The sequence below is a fragment of the Neolamprologus brichardi genome, chromosome 16, assembly GCF_056152115.1.
Source record: "Neolamprologus brichardi isolate AB-2024 chromosome 16, ASM5615211v1, whole genome shotgun sequence".
NCBI lineage: Eukaryota > Metazoa > Chordata > Actinopteri > Cichliformes > Cichlidae > Neolamprologus > Neolamprologus brichardi.
Genome location: NC_142119.1, coordinates 34878813 through 34900422, shown reverse-complemented (window position 1 = coordinate 34900422; position 21610 = coordinate 34878813). Strand labels below are relative to the sequence as shown.

Genomic DNA, 21610 nt, shown 5'->3' with positions numbered 1-21610 from the left:
CTTTCCAACACTGAAAAGCACAAAGGCCAACTTTGATATTAAAAGGTGTAAAAACAAGTATAAGATATTTACAATAAGCAGACCTCAGTGCAAGAAAGAGTCTTTCCAACACTGAAAAGCACAAAGGCCAACTTTGACATTAAAAGGTGTAAAAACAAGTATAAGATATTTACAATAAGCAGACCTCAGTGCGAGAAAGAGTCTTTCCAACACTGAAAAAGCAAAAAGGCCAACTTTGATATTAAAAGGTGTAAAAACAAGTATAAGATATTTACAATAAGCAGACCTCAGTGCAAGAAAGAGTCTTTCCAACACTGAAAAAGCAAAAAGGCCAACTTTGATATTAAAAGGTGTAAAAACAAGTACAAGATATTTACAATAAGCAGACCTCAGTGTGAGAAAGAGTCTTTCCAACACTGAAAAAGCAAAAAGGCCAACTTTGATATTAAAAGGTGTAAAAACAAGTACAAGATATTTACAATAAGCAGACCTCAGTGTGAGAAAGAGTCTTTCCAACACTGAAAAAGCAAAAAGGCCAACTTTGATATTAAAAGGTGTAAAAACAAGTACAAGATATTTACAATAAGCAGACCTCAGTGCAAGAAAGAGTCTTTCCAACACTGAAAAAGCACAAAGGCCAACTTTGATATTAAAAGGTGTAAAAACAAGTACAAGATATTTACAATAAGCAGACCTCAGTGCAAGAAAGAGTCTTTCCAACACTGAAAAAGCACAAAGGCCAACTTTGACATTAAAAGATGTAAAAACAAAAACAAGATATTTACAATAAGCAGACCTCAGTGCGAGAAAGAGTCTTTCCAACACTGAAAAGCACAGAGGCCAACTTTGATATTAAAAGGTGTAAAAACAAGTATAAGATATTTACAATAAGCAGACCTCAGTGCAAGAAAGAGTCTTTCCAACACTGAAAAGCACAAAGGCCAACTTTGATATTAAAAGGTGTAAAAACAAGTATAAGATATTTACAATAAGCAGACCTCAGTGCGAGAAAGAGTCTTTCCAACACTGAAAAGCACAAAGGCCAACTTTGATATTAAAAGGTGTAAAAACAAGTATAAGATATTTACAATAAGCAGACCTCAGTGCAAGAAAGAGTCTTTCCAACACTGAAAAGCACAAAGGCCAACTTTGATATTAAAAGGTGTAAAAACAAGTATAAGATATTTACAATAAGCAGACCTCAGTGCAAGAAAGAGTCTTTCCAACACTGAAAAAGCAAAAAGGCCAACTTTGATATTAAAAGGTGTTCAAACAAGTACAAGATATTTACAATAAGCAGACCTCAGTGTGAGAAAGAGTCTTTCCAACACTTAAAAAGCACAGAGGCCAACTTTGATATTAAAAGGTGTAAAAACAAGTACAAGATATTTACAATAAGCAGACCTCAGTGTGAGAAAGAGTCTTTCCAACACTGAAAAGCACAAAGGCCAACTTTGATATTAAAAGGTGTAAAAACAAGTATAAGATATTTACAATAAGCAGACCTCAGTGCAAGAAAGAGTCTTTCCAACACTGAAAAGCACAAAGGCCAACTTTGATATTAAAAGGTGTAAAAACAAGTATAAGATATTTACAATAAGCAGACCTCAGTGCAAGAAAGAGTCTTTCCAACACTGAAAAAGCAAAAAGGCCAACTTTGATATTAAAAGGTGTAAAAACAAGTATAAGATATTTACAATAAGCAGACCTCAGTGCAAGAAAGAGTCTTTCCAACACTGAAAAGCACAAAGGCCAACTTTGATATTAAAAGGTGTAAAAACAAGTATAAGATATTTACAATAAGCAGACCTCAGTGCAAGAAAGAGTCTTTCCAACACTGAAAAAGCAAAAAGGCCAACTTTGATATTAAAAGGTGTAAAAACAAGTATAAGATATTTACAATAAGCAGACCTCAGTGCAAGAAAGAGTCTTTCCAACACTGAAAAAGCAAAAAGGCCAACTTTGACATTAAAAGGTGTAAAAACAAGTATAAGATATTTACAATAAGCAGACCTCAGTGCAAGAAAGAGTCTTTCCAACACTGAAAAAGCAAAAAGGCCAACTTTGACATTAAAAGGTGTAAAAACAAGTATAAGATATTTACAATAAGCAGACCTCAGTGCAAGAAAGAGTCTTTCCAACACTGAAAAAGCAAAAAGGCCAACTTTGACATTAAAAGGTGTAAAAACAAGTATAAGATATTTACAATAAGCAGACCTCAGTGCAAGAAAGAGTCTTTCCAACACTGAAAAAGCAAAAAGGCCAACTTTGATATTAAAAGGTGTTCAAACAAGTACAAGATATTTACAATAAGCAGACCTCAGTGTGAGAAAGAGTCTTTCCAACACTTAAAAAGCACAGAGGCCAACTTTGATATTAAAAGGTGTTCAAACAAGTACAAGATATTTACAATAAGCAGACCTCAGTGCAAGAAAGAGTCTTTCCAACACTTAAAAAGCACAGAGGCCAACTTTGATATTAAAAGGTGTAAAAACAAGTACAAGATATTTACAATAAGCAGACCTCAGTGTGAGAAAGAGTCTTTCCAACACTTAAAAAGCACAGAGGCCAACTTTGATATTAAAAGGTGTAAAAACAAGTACAAGATATTTACAATAAGCAGACCTCAGTGCAAGAAAGAGTCTTTCCAACACTTAAAAAGCACAGAGGCCAACTTTGATATTAAAAGGTGTAAAAACAAGTACAAGATATTTACAATAAGCAGACCTCAGTGTGAGAAAGAGTCTTTCCAACACTTAAAAAGCACAGAGGCGAACTTTGATATTAAAAGGTGTAAAAACAAGTACAAGATATTTACAATAAGCAGACCTCAGTGCAAGAAAGAGTCTTTCCAACACTTAAAAAGCACAAAGGCCAACTTTGATATTAAAAGGTGTAAAAACAAGTACAAGATATTTACAATAAGCAGACCTCAGTGTGAGAAAGAGTCTTTCCAACACTGAAAAAGCAAAAAGGCCAACTTTGATATTAAAAGGTGTTCAAACAAGTACAAGATATTTACAATAAGCAGACCTCAGTGTGAGAAAGAGTCTTTCCAACACTTAAAAAGCACAGAGGCCAACTTTGATATTAAAAGGTGTAAAAACAAGTACAAGATATTTACAATAAGCAGACCTCAGTGCAAGAAAGAGTCTTTCCAACACTTAAAAAGCACAGAGGCCAACTTTGATATTAAAATGTGTAAAAACAAGTACAAGATATTTACAATAAGCAGACCTCAGTGTGAGAAAGAGTCTTTCCAACACTTAAAAAGCACAGAGGCGAACTTTGATATTAAAAGGTGTAAAAACAAGTACAAGATATTTACAATAAGCAGACCTCAGTGCAAGAAAGAGTCTTTCCAACACTTAAAAAGCACAAAGGCCAACTTTGATATTAAAAGGTGTAAAAACAAGTACAAGATATTTACAATAAGCAGACGTCAGTGGTAAAAATGGTAAAATGGACTGGTTCTTATAAAGCGCTTTTCTACTCTTTCTGAGCACTCAAAGCGCTGTACACAACTTGTACATTCACCCATTCACACCCATTCGCACAAGCACATTTTTCTAAGTGCTTTCTAAGGTAACATTCACACACACATTCATACTCCGATGGATGCATCGGAGAGCAATTTGGGGTTAGTATCTTGCCCAAGGATATTTGGCATGCAGACTGGGGAAGCCAGGGATCGAACCACCAACCTTCCGATCAGTAGATGACCTGCTCTACCACCTGAGCTACAGCCACCCCGAGAAAGAGTCTTTCCAACACTGAAAAAGCACAGAGGCCAACTTTGATATTAAAAGGTATAAAAACAGGTACAAGATATTTACAATAAGCAGACCTCAGTGTGAGAAAGCGAGGTGGGGAGGGGGTACTCACCTTTCACTTCACTGACACGCATCAGCATCCAGTTCTTCATGAGAAGAGGGGGAGGATGAGAGGGCGATGTACTTACCTTTACTGACACGCTCGGTATCAGTGTCCCACGCTTCATCAGAAGAGATGGCGCTCAGGAGACTGTCATCAAGGATCCTGATGACTTCAGAAAGGTCTCATTCTTGGGACGTTCAACAATGTAGTCAAGACAGCCTGTAAGGAAACAAAGTTTAAAATAACAGTAGGAATGTAGTAAACACCCAGTGCTAAAGCTACAGGCTACATTCATATCAGACTGAATGACACTTTACTTGTTCATGTGAGAAGAAAACAAGATTTCAACTATGTCCACAATCATTAAGTGAAGCATCCAAATCTTTGCCAAGGCAGCTCACTCTGTGCACACTACACTTTTAAGGTAACAGTATTGCTAATACAAAAAAGGCAGTAGAACTCCACGCACAATTTTAAAAATAAAACACATTTTTGTAACAGTTTGACTTCATGATTATTTTTGACTATGATTGATGTTTTCAATATTCTTTTTTATATTATTTCATTTTATTTTTTTTATTTTTTTTTAATCATCGCATTATGTAGCTGGGAAAAAGTTATAGTTTATTTAAATGAAGCCTTTGATCCAGAAAATGATGTCAGGACCTACAGGGGATCTGGTGTGTTTACTCCTATATGTTCTACCACTGTGAGGAGATGCTGTTACCATAGAAACCGATATACACATATACATATGTATATTTGGGGGAGGGGGGCATTTTACGAATTTTAAGCTAATTTTAACCATTTCATTGGAAAAAAGTGTCAAATTTGAAGGCTTCAAATCAAAGTAAAACCTTTTTTCACATTCATACACCACTCGGTAATAAATTCTACACCTCTCCTGGAAAATTTAAAGCATAAAAGCACCAGGAAAAGTCTTGGAACACACTTATTTTGATCACATTAAAACGTGATATTCACACTGGAACCTGTAAAATTATTATAGTCATCTAGTGACTCTTGAAATAATTGAAGAAATTTTGAAATGTACCAGGTGTCTGTGGAGGAGTCGGGGTCCACGATCTTCAAGCTTTGCTGTTATGATGAAACACAAGTACAAAAGATCCAAAGATGCAGTAGTTGTTGTCGCTTTGTAGTAAAATCCGCTTTCTGTAGAAATATTCTCCAAACGTTATCTTTCCACAAGCTTGGAGCAGGTCAAGACAAGTCCGAGAGCAAGTGTAAAGGAACGACTGGAACCTTGTGCCGCATTCATATACCTACAGCGGGCCCTGGTTACGGTTGCTAACATGCGTGTGCACGTGATAGCACTAGCTGAGCCCATCAGTAAATACAGTAAAGTTATGGTCATTTATAGTTACTGCCTTTGTCACCCTTTATGTGGGATGTCTAATAACCATGTAGGTATATCCAGAAATAAACACAGATATTAGAAAGCAGTAAGTCGGTACCTGTTTGTTTGCGTGAATAACATTAGCATAGCTCATGCTAATATTACAGCTTCACATTTTTCTTTTCAAAGGTAACAACAACTTAGCGTTCTCGCTACTTACCATGCTGTAATACAGGTATATGCTAGCAATGACAACATTTAACAAATGTTTTTAACATGCTAGCCGTGCTAATTAGCCTTAGGATTGCTTGAGGTCTTGTTTCCAGCTCTAGTTGTCATAAGGGAACTTAGGCCTGTGCGAGCCTTTGAGTCTGGTAAAGCTCACTATTAAACTAACAAAAAGCCTAGAAACTATTATTCTTACAACTGTGCTGTGTTTATGTTATAACATATAGCAAGAACCTATAACGATAATTGACATTTGACCTCACTGTATGATTATAGCAGCTGTGTGTTATGTCATGGCATGTTTTAAAAATGCCACCTGAAACTTAGGAGGTGGGTTCTTGAGAGTTTTGTACTTTCATCTGATAACACAGGGGTGTCAAACTCAAATACACAGTGGGCCAAAATTCAAAACTGGAACAAGGTCGCGGGCTAACATTAATATTTATTGGAAAAAAATCTTCCTCAAGATTTAAGAATGAATCTCTTCTTATGGACTCAAACAAGTTTTGCTGAAAAACTGAATATGGAACAAGCAAAGCTTAATACTAAACAAGATATATATATATATATATATATATATATATATATATATATAAGCTGTATAATACCAGTAGGCCAGCTCTAATAATAATTTGGTATGGCTTCGCGGGCCAAATGTAATTAGGTTGCGGGCGAAATTTGGCCCGCGGGCCAGAGTTTGACACCTATGTGATAACACATACTGTTTATGTATATTTAACACAACAAGCAAGGGATTGTGGTATAATTATAATTAACACAGATTGTGTAGTCTTTAAATAGACGAGCATTTTTAAAAGCACACATATTATTTGAACACTTCCGTAACTTATTTTTAGTTTTGCTGCACATAAGTTGAATGCAATTAAATCTCATTACCTTTTATTACCCTTGAACTTATTTCTAATTCAACACGTAATATAAACACTGCTTATTTAAAAAATAATAATTAAAACACTCCTTGTAATGCGTTAAAATCAGCCCAACTTTTATTTTCAAATTTAAAGCATTTCAGCCAACATACTGGACACTGTTCTGCTGAACAACACACATATTTCCAATATTGTAGCTGGTGTTACTTAATAATTTATTATTTTATTTGTCACACACTTTAAAACTTTAATAACTTTTCAATAAAACAAAGTCTCAGATTGAATTATTCTGAAACTAAGTTTAAGCTTCCCATAACTTTTTATTGCAAGTTACATTACTAATATAATAAATATAAAATGTTTTTATTGTTGATCCACAAGTGCAGTCTCTGGCCCAAACAGCACAGAAGCTTGGTATGTTCCTTTGTCAGTCGAGGCATTACTGCTTGAGTGCCTGTCATGAATTTATCTCATCCAAATGCAATTGTCTGAAGAAAGTCTTAAACATTGTCCTAACTTCCCTTAAGTACAGTGGCAGTAGATGTGGGCTGGAGATGCAATGACCTTGAACCTGCAGGTGACCACACCATCTGTGATGGAGGGCTCATCTCTCCTGGTGTCCTGCAAGGAAACAACAATATTCTTTAGAACACCAAGTTATATTTGATCTACTTATTTCACTAATCTGTGGCCGGGTTGTGGGGGCAGCAGCCTAAGCAGAGAACTCCAGACCTCCTTTTCCACATCCACCTCCTCCAGCTTATCTAGGGGAACTCCATCATGTCTTGGGTCTGATTCAGGGCCTCCTCCTGGTGGGAGCTCGGCCAGTACACCTCACCTGGGAGACGTCCAGGAGGAATCCTTGTCAGATGCCAGAACCACTTTAACCTGCTCCTTTTGATGTGGATGAGAGAAAAATACAGAAAAACCCAACAATCATATGACCCCCTATGAGCAGCGCTTTGGCGACAGTGGGAAGGAAAAACTCCCTTTTAACAGGAAGAAACCTCCGGCAGAACCAGGCTCAGGGAGGGGCGGGGCCATCTGCTGTGATTGGTTGGAGTGAGAGAAGGAAGACAGGATAAAGACATGCTGTGGAAGAGAGACAGAGATTAATAACAGATATGATTCAATACAGAGAGGTCTGTTAACACATAGTGAGTGAGAAAGGTGACTGGAAAGGAAAAACTCAATGCATCATGGGAATCCCCCGGCAGCCTACGTCTATTGCAGCATAACTAAGGGAGGATTCAGGGTCACCTGGTCCAGCCCTAACTATATGCTTTAGCAAAAAGGAAAGTTTGAAGCCTAATCTTGAAAGTAGAGATAGTGTCTGTCTCCTGAATCCAAACTGGAAGCTGGTTCCACAGAAGAGGGGCCTGAAAACTGAAGGCTCTGCCTCCCATTCTACTTTTAAATACTCTAGGAACAACAAGTAGGCCTGCAGAGCGAGAGCGAAGTGCTCTAATAGGGTGATATGGTACTACAAGGTCATTAAGATAAGATGGGGCCTGATTATTTAAGACCTTGTATGTGAGGAGCAGGATTTTGAATTCAATTCTGGATTTAACAGGAAGCCATAGTCTGTCCCCCAGTGCATGTAGCAGGCATGGAGGAGATCCAGGCCCCAGACACCCAGAGGGTCCCAGAATGTGAGAGCCCAAGAAGGACCATCGGAGTTGCAGCCATGCCACCCTCTTGTGAAGCGCTGAGGAGAGCCCCAGATTAGAGATCACCCAGCAGCCACGGAGCAGAAGCCACAGGGGCCCCGTGATGTGGCCGTGGGCTCTGCCGGCAGACAACTGCGCCAGAGTGACCTGAGCCACAGGCCCAGAGGACTGAGGACTGAGAGCCCCCCACCCCCTGGAAGTAGCCTGACGGAGCCACAGGTGCCTGACATACAGACACAGTCGAACAGGTGCACGCAGCCACCAACGGGCATTCCCACCCTCATGCACACATATTCAAATACTCCACAATCACCCAACGTGGAGACAGACACTGTACACAGTCCTCTTTTAAGGAAGAAAAATCCTTGCAGATTCATGCATTACTGACTTTGAAACAGTTACAACAACATATCTAATAAAACGGACACATGAAGTCCTCTTCCCCACCACCCTCGGAAAAAAACATACGTTACTTATGTTGTTTCTTTTTATGTGTTTTACAACTGAAAGATTCACTGACTCTGACTAAATGACCTCACACAGCGCCTAATTTCTAAAAAGGATTTCACACTAATAGAAACACATCGACTTCACTTTTTCTCAGAGGGAAACATGTAAACCTCACACTGTTCTTTTTGTTAAACCGTCACTGGCTCCTCCTCATGTTTGGGTGACACTTAACAGCTAATTACTGAAATGTTCTCACTGCATGTTTGTATATCAACTAACGCACTGTTGGATCACCCAGAGAACTTTCCACTCCTGACGCTAATTTGACCTGCAGGCTTTCAATTGCACCTCTGTTGTAAACCCCACAGCAGCTTTTTCAGGCCAAAAGAAGGTTTTGCACTAGCACAGAATCTGACCCTGAATATCACCATGATAGCTCTGACCACTTCCTGTCTTGGGATCAAAGTGCTGGAGAGGTGATCCGGTGAGTTCCTGCAGGACTACATGATGTGAAAAATTCTTGTTTGGTTTGAACAACAAAAGTGATGAGTTGCTGACTGTGAGCTGCAGCTAGTGTAAATCCTGCTTTTGATGGATATTTCTCACTGACACACTTTTTGACCTCCTCTAACAACAAATGTTACCCGAGTTCAGTGTGTACTGCTTTCGTGTCAAGTAGATATGTGTCAGATGTTCTTGATTGAACCTCCTGGTCTGGTTGTTTCATGCAGGCTATACTTATGTTCTTGATCAAAGCCGACCTCAAAAATAAATGGTGTTTATCTTAAGATAGAAACTCAGTGATGCTGCAATAGCAGGAACTGACCTTCAAACCCTCATCCTGCCCTGCACCAATGGTCACACTGGGAGATTGAAGTAGTTTAAGCAGTTTTGTCCTGTTGAAATCAGCTGATCTTTAGTGAGCCCCTCTGATAAATATTTAGACTTTCACACGTTTCAGGTTGTAGGAGTGGGTTGATTAAAGTGTCTACTTTCTTCACTTTACCAGCAGCTTAAATATCGTACAAGGACATTGCTCAAAATTTTATAACACATCTGTTCTGCTATCACTCCTGTCAGCTAAGAACAGAAAGCTGAGGCTACAGTTCACATGGGCTTGGAAGATTGGGAAACAATGCAGAGTCTCAATTTCAATCTTGTTGTAACACAGATTATATTTTTCATGGATAGTCAGACAGGACACAGCTGGCACAGCTGGAACAGAAGACTGCAAATCCTATAAAAGAGTTAAAGATGCAGCGTTAAGAGCATATGAGCTGGCGTTATGGTTGGTTTATTGAAATTTAATTTTACACTTTTTTATTTAACAAGCTTAGGAGCCCTGGCCAGTGTGAGTGTAGAATAATCAAGTCTCCTCCTCTGATAAACCTCCATCTGTATTACTGAAAACAGTTAATGAGACTGCGTGTGAACATCTTCTATATTATACATGGTCTGCTACACTAAAGCAAAGGAATCCCAAAAAGTTGACTCTGTGCATCTGGATGTTGGGTTTTCAGTGGGAGAAACGTTTTATCGCTCATCCGAGTGACATCTTCAACCTCAGCTGACTGCAGGTTTAATCAAACTTATACAAGAGTACATTCCCATAATGACTGACACTAACACCACTGGAGAACAGTTATGCATTATGCAACAGCCCAGCCACAGTTCACCATCAATTTAAACTGAATAGACATTCGAAGCTAACCTCTAAGAGAAAATCTTTTCACTTTGTGCCATAAGTCTTAATGCAAACTGAACATTTAACAGTTTATCATTTTACCTCCTTACTAAATATGACACTGGATACTGTAGCTCCTGTGAAAAACAGAGCTTCAAAACAGAAGTACTTAACTGCCTGGTATAACTCTCAAACATGTAGCTTAAAGCAGATAACTCGTAAGCTGGAGAGGAAATTGAGGATCACAGATTTAGAAAGCGAACCGTACAGCTGGAACATCTTACTATTCATTACTGACTGAAGGAAATGAGAACAACCCTAGGTTTCTCTTCAGCACTACACTGCACTTCAGCACAGCCAACCATTCCTTTAACGTTAAGTCCAGGCAGCACGGTGGTTAGCATTGTTGTCTCGCAGCAAGAAGGGCCTGAGTTCAATTCCTCCATCAGGCCAGGGTTTGCATGTTCTCCGAGTGTTTGCGTGGGTTCTCCCTGGGTACTCCGGCTTCCTCCCACAGTCCAAAGACATGCACTTTGTGGGGAAAGGTTAATTGACAAATCTAAATTGCCCATAGGTGTGAATGTGAGTGCAAATGGTTGTCTGCCCCTGTGTGTTAGCCCTGTGACAGACAGGTTACCTGTCCAGGGTGTCCCCTACCTCTTGCCCTATGACAGCTGGGATAGGCTCCAACACCCCCCGCGACCATGAAAAGGACAGATGGAAAATAATGACTTTATGAAATTCCTCACAAATACAATTTTAACCATTAGAGAAAAAAACACTCATAATCATGTCACAGATGTAACATTATCTACAGCCACTTTCATTCAAGGATATTCATTTAGAGATCTTTCTCCAATCGATCTTTCTGAGTTAACTTCAGTAATTACTTCCTCCAAACCATCAGCGTGTCTTTTAGACCCCATTCCTACAAGAGTGCTCAAAGAAGTCCTGCCATTAATTAATGCTTCAATCTTAAATATGATCAAACCCTCTCTAATGTATTGAATCATATCTGTTATTAACCTCTGTCTCTCTTCCACAGCATGTCTTTTATCCTGTCTTCCTTCTCTCACCCCAACCAATCACAGCAGATGGCCCCGCCCCTCCCTGAGCCTGGTTCTGCCGGAGGTTTCTTCCTGTTAAAAGGGAGTTTTTCCTTCCCACTGTCGCCAAAGTGCTGCTCATAGGGGGTCATATGATTGTTGGGTTTTTCTCTGTATCTATGAAGCGCCTTGAGGTGACTTTTTTTGTGATTTGGCGCTATATAAATAAATAAATTGAATTGAATTGAATTGAATTAATGATCCACAGGCCTTCAAGCTGGCTGTAGTTAAACCTTTACTCAAAAAGCATCTCTAGACCCAGCAGTCTTAGCTAATTACAGGCCAATCTCCAACCTTCCTTTCATATCAAACATCCTTGAAAGTGTAGTTGTCAAACAGCCAACAGATCATCTGCAGAACCTTTCTTGTGAACCTTTTTTGTCTTATTGGTCAGTTTCATTGCAGGGTAAGTGTTTGACGGGACATATCACCGATCTCAGGATGTGTGTGTGACATGACAAATCAGCGATACACCCATACAAACATACACGCACATACATACATGTAGCCGGCCTTTTCCACTCCTGCATCACTGTACCTCTTGGCCATTCCCTGGTACATGGGCTCCAAGGACCTTTCCGTCTCAGACTGAACCATGACCCATGAAACAATCAGCCAGTTTTCATTCATTATGGAAAATCTGGACATGACCCCAGATGCCAGCATGACTTTTCGTGCCACCACACCAGGAAGGATGTGCCCAAAAGTGCAATGAAGGAGTTTGGATATGGCTGGATGTTGACGTTGGAATTCGTCGAGCAGGCAGTCAGTCAAGTAATGGCTGGACACAGAGACGCCACACCAGGCATGTGGGTCTTCCTAAGACCTGAAATCCGGTGGCTTATTTTCCTTCCTCAGGATGGCCTTTTTGTATGTAAGAAAAGCAGGGAGAAGGTTGGTAAACCTTTTGGGCAGTTTCTCCAGCCATCGTGGATTGTCAGCAAACCAGTTCCTGCGACAAGCCCTGCAGCAGAGTCATGAGGACAGGATGTAATACTCACCACTGGTGCCAACAATTACTTGTGGCCTGCCCACACCAGCAGAGACCACTTGTGAACGAAAGCAAACATGGAGACATGGCAAGATATAATGGTTTCTTAACCTGACCATGATAGCTGTCATGGCTGTGTGTAGGTAGGCAGGAAGAGAGGACCCAAAATGCAGGACTCAAGGAGGCGGAAGAAACTCAAAATACACAGCTTTACTGCTGGGATGAAGCAGAACAGAAAAACACGAACTAAACTGGGAGTACCGAATAACTAAACAGGTTGGCAGGCTGGCAAACAGAACACACAGAGGGAGTGAGGGTAGAAGACGTTAACGACGCAACGCTGAACACTGGAGGACACGCACTATAAATACTGAGGCAGGAATAAGAGGGAACGAGGAACAGCCGGGAGAAATTACACTTAACGAGACACGGGGAGCAAAGCTAGACACACAGACATAAGACAGGAACATGAACCTCCAAAGTAAAGCAGGAAACAAGACACACTTTACTAGGACACGGACTCGACAGTGAGACAGACAAGACACTGAACTAAACCTGCAACAACAACGAAATACAACCCGAACATTAATCCTAATACAGAAACACAGATTCATAATAATACAAATCAAAGCACCAGAGAAACATAAAGAACAATCCATCGTTCAAAAATAAACCAAAACATAAGGAACTCAAATCATGTATCCATGATCGTTTATGTTAATGAGAGTGTCGAGTGAGTTGGAGGGCAGGGTGGGCTGCTTTTAACCATGTAAAGCACTTTGTGCTACATTTTTGTATGAAAAGTGCTTTATAAATAAAGATTGATTGAATGTCCACCCATCTTCGTCCTTAACCATCCGGATGCATTTAAACTGTAGCTGCTTATGAATTAAAATTGTTACACCCCTACTCTGACTGCTGCCACACGAAAAACATACCTGACCCACCCAATCACGGCAAAGTATTTCTGACTCTTGGGGAGACAAGTGAGTCTCTTGAAGAAAGACAATGTCAACTTTTTTTGATTTGATAAATGTCATGATCTTCTTCTTTTTAATTGGATAATTAAGGCCCTTTACGTTCCAGGTCATTAAGGTAAGGGCCCTTTGGTACTTATTCGCCATCATGCAGTGTGTATCAGACATATAACAGTGGGGTAACTTATTATTAAAACCAGGAGTTCAATACCGAGTGGACAATATTTGGAAGGCTGGCTGTAAGAAAAATAGGGGGGTATGGAAGTAAATAAAAATAACAGCCGATAAACATTTAAACAAATACGTCTGGGGTGACCAAGAACACTAGTCACCCTCAGGCGGGCTATGAGCCCCAAAAAGAAAACATAAAGTTTATGGTCCGTGACTCCGTGATAAACAGGACCCGTCACCAGCAGCAGCAGCATAACAAGTCAATGTAATATGAGGAGAGCAGTCATTCTGGGACTATGCTACCTGAACACATCTCTATGCAGGTTGGTTAGAACTGTCCCTTGACAAACTGAGAAGAGCTTTATGACAACTGAATTACTAAAAGAGGAATTTAATAATCTTAGTGAGCTTCTCTACCAAGCAGATTGTGTCGTATTCTCAAAAGTAGCACGACTGAATAAATCAAATCAAACCGCGAAGCCCTATAATATTGAAACTAAACAGGAGGTGCAAAGTATATCGTGGATAGCATGTTAATTAACGCTAGAGCAAAAAAGGGTAGTGTTTAAATCCAAGCCTTTGACTGTAAATAACTCCCTTAAGGTAAAGACAGAATGTAGTCCTGGGGGGTTTTTTGGTTGGTAAACTCACGTCTGTCCTCCGTCATTTTCAGCACTGCTGGGAACAGTAGGGAGAACTTTATCTTCCTTTCGTGCAGCAACCGTTTACAGGGATTCAATCCCACTCGTTTGTCCGTGACAAGTTTGGAATAGCCAGGGAAGATCATGTTGTGGTGGCTGTTCCAGCTCAGCTGCCCTGGAACGTGTTCAGAGTTTCACATCAACTATCAAGGATGATCTTTAATGAAGTTTTGAATATGATGCAACCAGGCTGTCCCAATGCAATGTGTGAGTCTAGCTAAACTCTTTCTGCACTGAAACACTGGAGATGTTCTCTCCGGTCAGCTGTTCTGTGCTGAAGTCTGCTGGTTTCTGACAAGTTGGTGGTAGAAAGATGCACAATAAAGATCCATCAGTACTGGAAGACTCGTCATCTCTTTGTTCTCTTTGTTGTAAAACAGAGAGATTCAGAAAATTATCTGCAGGTTTTTTCAGTTTTCATTACAAATAGCAGATAAGCTAGTTCCCTCTGGAATCATAAAATCTTATTCTTTTTATTGTATATAAGGCATTGTCTTTTTTGTGGTTGGAAGCAGGAATTTTCCTTTTAATGCCATTTGGAAGTAATAGAAAAAGTAGCTCATATAGACAAAGTCAAAGGGCTTTTACTCTGAAATGCAAAATCAGACAGACTTGATATTAACAGGATACCACTGTGAGGTTGTGTGGTGTTGATATGCACTGCAATTAGCCTGTGGAAACAGGAATCTTCCTTTCACCAGCATCACTAAAAGAGTAGGTTATATATGGGCAATTTCAAAGGGCTTTTATTTTGGAAGGTCAAATCAGACTGACTTGATATTTACATGGAACCATCGCGAAGTTGTATGCTGTAAATATAGACTGCAATTATCCTGTGGAAACATAATGTTTTCTTTTAAAAGCATTCTGAAGTCTTGAAGCGAGCACAGGAAAAATAACCGCGGGTGAAGATAAACTTTCAGGAAGTTAAGAGATTATCAGTAAGAGTGAAGAATGCCTCAGATTGACGTTCTGAGAAATACAGAACTGCATATTACACATTCAAATAACAAATATTGGGAAATACCATATTAATTAATGTTGTCACGAAAATATTGCAACTTTAATCACTAAACTAGGCCAGGATCTAGATCTAGAGCTCAGCCCCAGATATCTTTTTGAATTCAGATATGATGTGAAGGGGAAATCATGGTTCAGTGGTGGAGCAGTCTAATGGAGGCTGCTCTTGTTCCTCAAAAAATGTTAATTGCTGTGGAAGTGCAATCTTGTACGATAGGGGTTAGAGAAACAGAATACAACTGTTGCAGCTCACTTTAGAACTAGTTACACATTAGTAAATGTATTTGTACCTTCGCCTACAGGAGAGGCGCAAGACTGTTTTTAATTAAAACAAATGAAAACAATATTTCCGCACCGGAACGTTAATGTGTGATCGTCCTTCCCGAGGAAGGAGGGGAGAAACAGGCAGACGCGGAGAGCGAGCCGTGAAGTGTATCATGTGAACCACCCGCATCAACACAGACGCCGTCAGACGCTTTGGGAAGGTGACTGAAACACTTTGTGCTGTGTTTGCGAAGAGGACGTCCGATTTGTATCCTTCCTTTTACGACACATGGATGTGTTTGCTTTTAGAAACGCCGCGTAAAACCGGTCAATTCCTATTTTAAATTTTTTTTATTATTATTATTTTTATTTCTGTTATCAGGTGGCTCATCAGGGCACTCTCCATGTGGATCTCGACAGAAATTACAGTTATTGCACTTCTTCTGCAGCGCTGTCCCCATGTGAGCAGATATTTAACCCCCGCCTCCCCCACACACATCTTTTAATAAGATTTTTAAACGCAAAATAGCAGCAATGGCAGTTTTCGTCTCTGCCTTAGGGCATATCCAGCGTTATAGCGCTTTCAGTGTGTTTACAGGTTGAAGCTGTTCGTCCTGAATGCGACCCAAACTACATTTTGCTCCAAGATGAAGTGTCCTGTTTGGAGCTGCTCAACAAGACTTTCATCAGCCAAGGACAACAACGAGGCGAGTACCACATTTCATCTCGTAATAAGAAAGAAAGACTAAAAATAAATAAAAGAACTTGTATTTTATATTGTAATGAAGATTTCACCATGACCTGCCCCAAAGATATCTGTTGTAATGTTTTGTAAAAGAAAGGCAAGCTATTGTGCCTTCTTAATGACAGTATTTTTTCTTCTGTTTATAGTATTTTTTGCAGTAACACATGTTTGTTCTTTCATAAATTTTGCTGCCAGTAAATTTACTGAATTTATTTACATTTCTTACTGGGAATTACATGGCATCACATTTGATCTGAAAACTGAAAAAGGAGCAAAACCAAAAAGTACAAATAGCGAAAGTGAAACTGAGGCTGTTCACTCCATCAGAATCCAGCATTGTGATATAAACTTCAGTTTCACAGCTAGTTTGACAGAATGGTTTAAGATTTTCTTGTTGTCATTGTAGAGGTATTAGAGCTGAACTGAAGTCTTTTCTTATGGTGTTATTTTTGTGCCACTATTCTGAGCGCACGTAAAAAAAATTGCAGGTGCAAGTGTTGCATTTTGAGGAATTTATTTTGAGCGAAGAAAAGCTAAATTTGAGTGAACAAACTTCATTGCTGCATGAAAAAAACTGTATTTCAGTGTTTGCTATTATCCACACACACACACACACACACAACAGCAGCCCCTCTTGCTCAGTTTTTGCATTTGCGCTCACTCGCAACATGTTGCTTCCGCTCTCAACATTTCTGCTCGTGCGCGCTCAACTCTTTCTCTACACCGTTATATTTGTGCCACAAAACCAGCCAATCACAGACTTGGATACAAAAAAAATCTGATTGGCTGTTTTGGTCTCGAATCAGCTCGAAATGACGAAATGCAATATCCCAGAATCCATTTCGTCCAAAACTCAAACGAGGCAGTGGCAAAGTGGGCGATAAACAAACAAGAGAGATGATCAGCTGATCATTGATCAGTTTCATGATTGAAGTAGCAGCAGGAGAGGGAGGGAGGAGAATGAGAGAAGAAGAGGCAGCTGTGCAGCAAAGACAGAATAACTCCAGCTTTGTGTCTTTTTCATTGTAGCTGAAGTTTGGGACGAATCGCGTTCCTTTTCCCTTCAATACGGATGTGTTGTAATTGTTCCAGCCCAGAGTTGATCATGACCAGCTGGCTAATCCACCACCTTTCATTGTTTATACCGTTACAAAGACAAACAAACAAACATAAAAATGAAAAATCACCATCGGCCCACCGGGCAAATGTCCGGTATGCCCAAAGGGCAGTCCAGCTATGCAGTCAGCTGGTGTGTAACAGATGTCTCTGAAAACGTAGAGCACTTATGCAAATATGTGATGTCTTGATGAATCGAGCAGATATTTGAAGTTTACACAGAAACATGCTCGCATGAAAATATCTTAAAAGTTTATTTTGTGACCCAGAAAGAGTAATATTTCAAACTCCGCCACTCTGTGTTCCTCCGCCACTGCCTCGTTTGAGTTTTGGACGAAATGGATTTTTTTTTTTACGTATTTTTTTTTTACGTATATTTTTTACATGCAGAATAGTGGCACAAAAATAACGCCATACTTTCCCTACAGTTCTTCACTAAGTACAGTCAGCTTACAAAGTAGAATTGGAGATGCTCATCATTTACATTTGAGGCAGTGGAAAGTTACATTGATGAACTAAAAGTCTTCTAAACCTGTGCATTTTAGCTGTGTTTTTTAATTAAAACTGTGCCAAACCAGTGAGTATCAGGGGAGAGCAACTTCGCTTTAGGCCGTGGAGGGCAGCAGCCTAAAAACACCCAGACCTCCACAGCCATCTCCTCCAACTTAGCTGCTGGAACATTAATGAATCCACTGGCCAGCTGATAGTGTCAGGGCAGGCAGATCGAGCGCAATCGCAGACTGTGAATACACCGAACTGTTTATCATTAAATAGTTCTTTATTTACAGTCACCAGGTGCAATATATGAAAGTGGGGCGGGGGGGGGGGGGGGGGGGGGGGGTCGAGGGATTCATGGGACAGTCCAGAGAAAACAAACAGGTTCTTCTCACTTGCACCTCGATCACTGTTCCCCACGCTCCACTTCCTGCTCCACTCAGGGAAATTCCACTTCTCACTGCCTATACATGCCAAACTGCCAAACACTCAGGCTTAGATTTCCAAGATACAGGGGTTACAGGACAGGTCCAAAGAGATGAGATGATCACAACCAGAAAAGCACGAAGAAACTCAGAAAGTCACGAAGCCGGGATTTACACTGACGTGTTTTACTCAATAGTCCAGCGACGAGAAGCTCAGAGCCATGGCCTTAAGAAGTGGCCAGAGAAAGGGTGATGAGCCACAGGTGAGGGATTAGTTGCAGGTGTGTGCACCAAAGCAGGGAGCCCGAGGTGAGCTCCGCCCAGGCAGTGATGAGACAGAGAAACAAAAACACATGTTTCCTCGCTGGGTTCTTTAGGAGAAGGTTCCAGAGCCTGAGCACTGTGCCTGGCTCTGTGGGCGAAGGCCTCCCTTCCCAGGCCCAGCTCCAGGGAGGGCCTCAGTAATCCTATTCTGGGCAGGGTACACTGATTCCTCACTTTTCCCTTTTTTTATAGGGGTAGATTAAATCGCTTGTTTTCTGGCCCCTCAACCAGGATCAAGCTGCCTTGGGAGACCCTACAAGGGGGGAAAGCAAAAGCCCCCCAACAACATAGTTCCCGGGTTCACTGGGGAACACAAGCGCCACCGCGGTAAAGTGGCGATTCACAGACTGAGGCCTTATTCCCCTTAGCTAAATTTCCTTTAGCATCTATTTGGGTTCATTGGCTTGAACCATGACATTTAGTATTTTGATCATTTTTTAATCATTTTAATTTTCTTTGCAACACTGTTGCAAAGAAAATAAGAGATTAATGCTGCAGAAAATTGTTGGTCTTTTGATTTATTACACAGATCTGTAAAATAAACCATTTAATTCAACTTAATTATTTTCACTGAGTATACTGTTAGTGCTGCTGTAAATTTAAGGGTGACCTGTACATTAGAGCACTGAAACATTACGACGGATACATTTAAACATTAAATATTACTGAGTCAATGAGTCAATGGCTTTAGGTTGTTAGTAGATCAGTAGATCAAACGTAAATAATTTTTTTAAATTGAATTGATATTCATGATGTGCATTCTGTGTTCTATTAGCTACAAATCCAGTAGTGTAAAACAGACTTAGCAGGCGACTAGAATCACATAAAAACATTTATACATTTTCCAAAGCACCAAATGAATACATGCATATTCTTGTGACAGTGCAGTTCATTCAGTGGTTTAATCAATAAGTGAAAACTTGCATCTTTAGGAGCTTTCTCATCTTGATGTCAATGGTCAGCTTATTATCCAAGCAGGGTATTTTTTGTCATATCCGTATTGAATTCGTGCTGAAGGCTCATACAATTCAATTCAATTTTATTTATATAGCGCCAAATCGCAACAAAAGTCGCCTCAAGGCGCTTCATAGATACAGAGAAAAACCCAACAATCATATGACCCCCTATGAGCAGCACTTTGGCGACAGTGGGAAGGAAAAACTCCCTTTTAACAGGAAGAAACCTCCAGCAGAACCAGGCTCAGGGAGGGGCGGGGCCATCTGCTGTGATTGGTTGGGGTGAGAGAAGGAAGACAGGATAAAGACATGCTGTGGAAGAGAGACAGAGATTAATAACAGATATGATTCAATGCAGAGAGGTCTGTTAATACATAGTGAGTGAGAAAGGTGACTGGAAAGGAAAAACTCAATGCATCATGGGAATCCCCGGCAGCCTACGTCTATTGCAGCATAACTAAGGGAGGATTCAGGGTCACCTGGTCCAGCCCTAACTATATGCTTTAGCAAAAAGGAAAGTTTGAAGCCTAATATTAAAAGTAGAGCCTGTACAGTAGTACAGCCTGTTGATTTTGTATAGTAGGCATTCCAGGATCCCTATATGAGGCATTAATCAATAGGCCTCCTGGTAGTCAATTCAGGTGGTGTTTCGTTCCACTGCTGTTTAAGAAAATTTCTTTATGGGCCCAACTCATGTATTGAGCTAATAGTAGGATGGGATCGGAGCCTTCTGGGAATCCTTGGGGATCAGGACTGGTCTTTGGTTAGCGCTTCTGGTTGCATCTCTTTCATTAGCAGCTTTTTCATTTGTGCTGCCAGATGTTCATACAGTGCAGTTAGCTTCTTTATCCACTATATGTGACTCATGTCATGGTCTGGTGCTGTCCAACTCTTCATCATAGGTGAGACTCTTTCTTAGATGTCTGCCACTGTGATGGTCACTGGGTCCTGCTTATGTGTTGCATCCTTCCATATGCTTTTCCAGTGTTGCTGCCTCTCCACCCTTGGCAGTGCTGTTGTCATAACATTCCCCTCCAAATCATTTCTACGGGTAAACTTGGTTTATAGTTAGATAACATCAGTTAAAGGCTCCTTTACTCCGTGCAAAGACTTTAGTGAAGGAAACCTCTGTGTTTAGGTCTTTAAATCCAGGCTGTCTGTTTAAACCCAAGCTTCGATTCAGCAGCAGGTTTGAAGATGAAAGAAGATTGACAGAGTAGATGGTATTGCAATGCTGCATGGTGAACTGTAATGATTTTAACTGAATGAGGTAACTTGAGAAGGAACCCAGCATACTTTTTCCCCATTACTGCAGCAGGTAATAGCATGATCTGTCAGCTAACAGCATTTGCAGTACAAAAAAAATCTTGTGTTGCCATGGTTTCCACTCCCAGATTGGTTCTGGAAACGAGAGTACTGAAGAGAAATCACATTAGCTGTTCTGTTGATAGGTGGATTCATAGCATACACAAGGACATCACACATTTTTAGAGTTCCATAGGGCCAACGGGCATCATGTAATCTCTAGTAATGAATAACAGACACATCCGTCATGTTAAATGTTTTTAACAGTAGTCCTGCTCTGTTGTGAGATATCGAAACAATTTGGCACCCCTGGCCTATTTAAAGAACAATACTGTAAACATGGCTGAAAGTCATTTTCGGCTTCTCCGATATGCGTATTGAAGTATCCTTCGAGTAGGTACTGAATCCTGAGTTGCCTTTGATATGTTCAGAGTTTTTAGCATATGCATGAATGTAATGTAATAGTCTGTTTTACCATTTACCTGTTTACCATAGCAAACATCTTTATGAAAAACATAAAGATGTTTGTGACTGTGATGGGTAGTCAAAGCATCATAAAAACTGCAGGCAAGGTTATTATCGTTCGAAACTAACAAAATAATTAAAACTAGAAGTAAAAAACATTTGAAGAACTGAAAAAAAAATTAGCCTTCACAGAATTTTTTTTTCACTGAAACTATGTTGAGCATTCACAAAACTAACTAAATTCAACTGAATTTATAGAGAAAATGTGTGAGTTTTTTGTTTGTTTGTCTTTTTTTTTTGCGGGGGCGGGTGGGGAGATCATATATTAATCTAGGGCGAATATGAAGTCCAGTTTCTGGTTTGTTTTCTTGCTGTGCTACTTTATGCCAGCAGA

At 40.1% G+C, this 21610-nt stretch overlaps 1 protein-coding gene across 1 annotated transcript in view; it reads left to right on the top strand.

The window, feature by feature from the left end:
• Positions 1-15775: 15775 nt before the first annotated feature.
• Positions 15776-21610, top strand: part of sctr (secretin receptor) — a 28993-nt gene continuing 23158 nt past the window's right edge. Inside the window, exons 1-2 of the mRNA XM_035914642.2 lie at positions 15776-15846; positions 15984-16092. Of these exons, the coding sequence (XP_035770535.2) occupies positions 15790-15846; positions 15984-16092 (166 nt within the window). The 5' untranslated portion in view covers positions 15776-15789. The remainder of the gene's footprint in view (positions 15847-15983; positions 16093-21610) is intronic.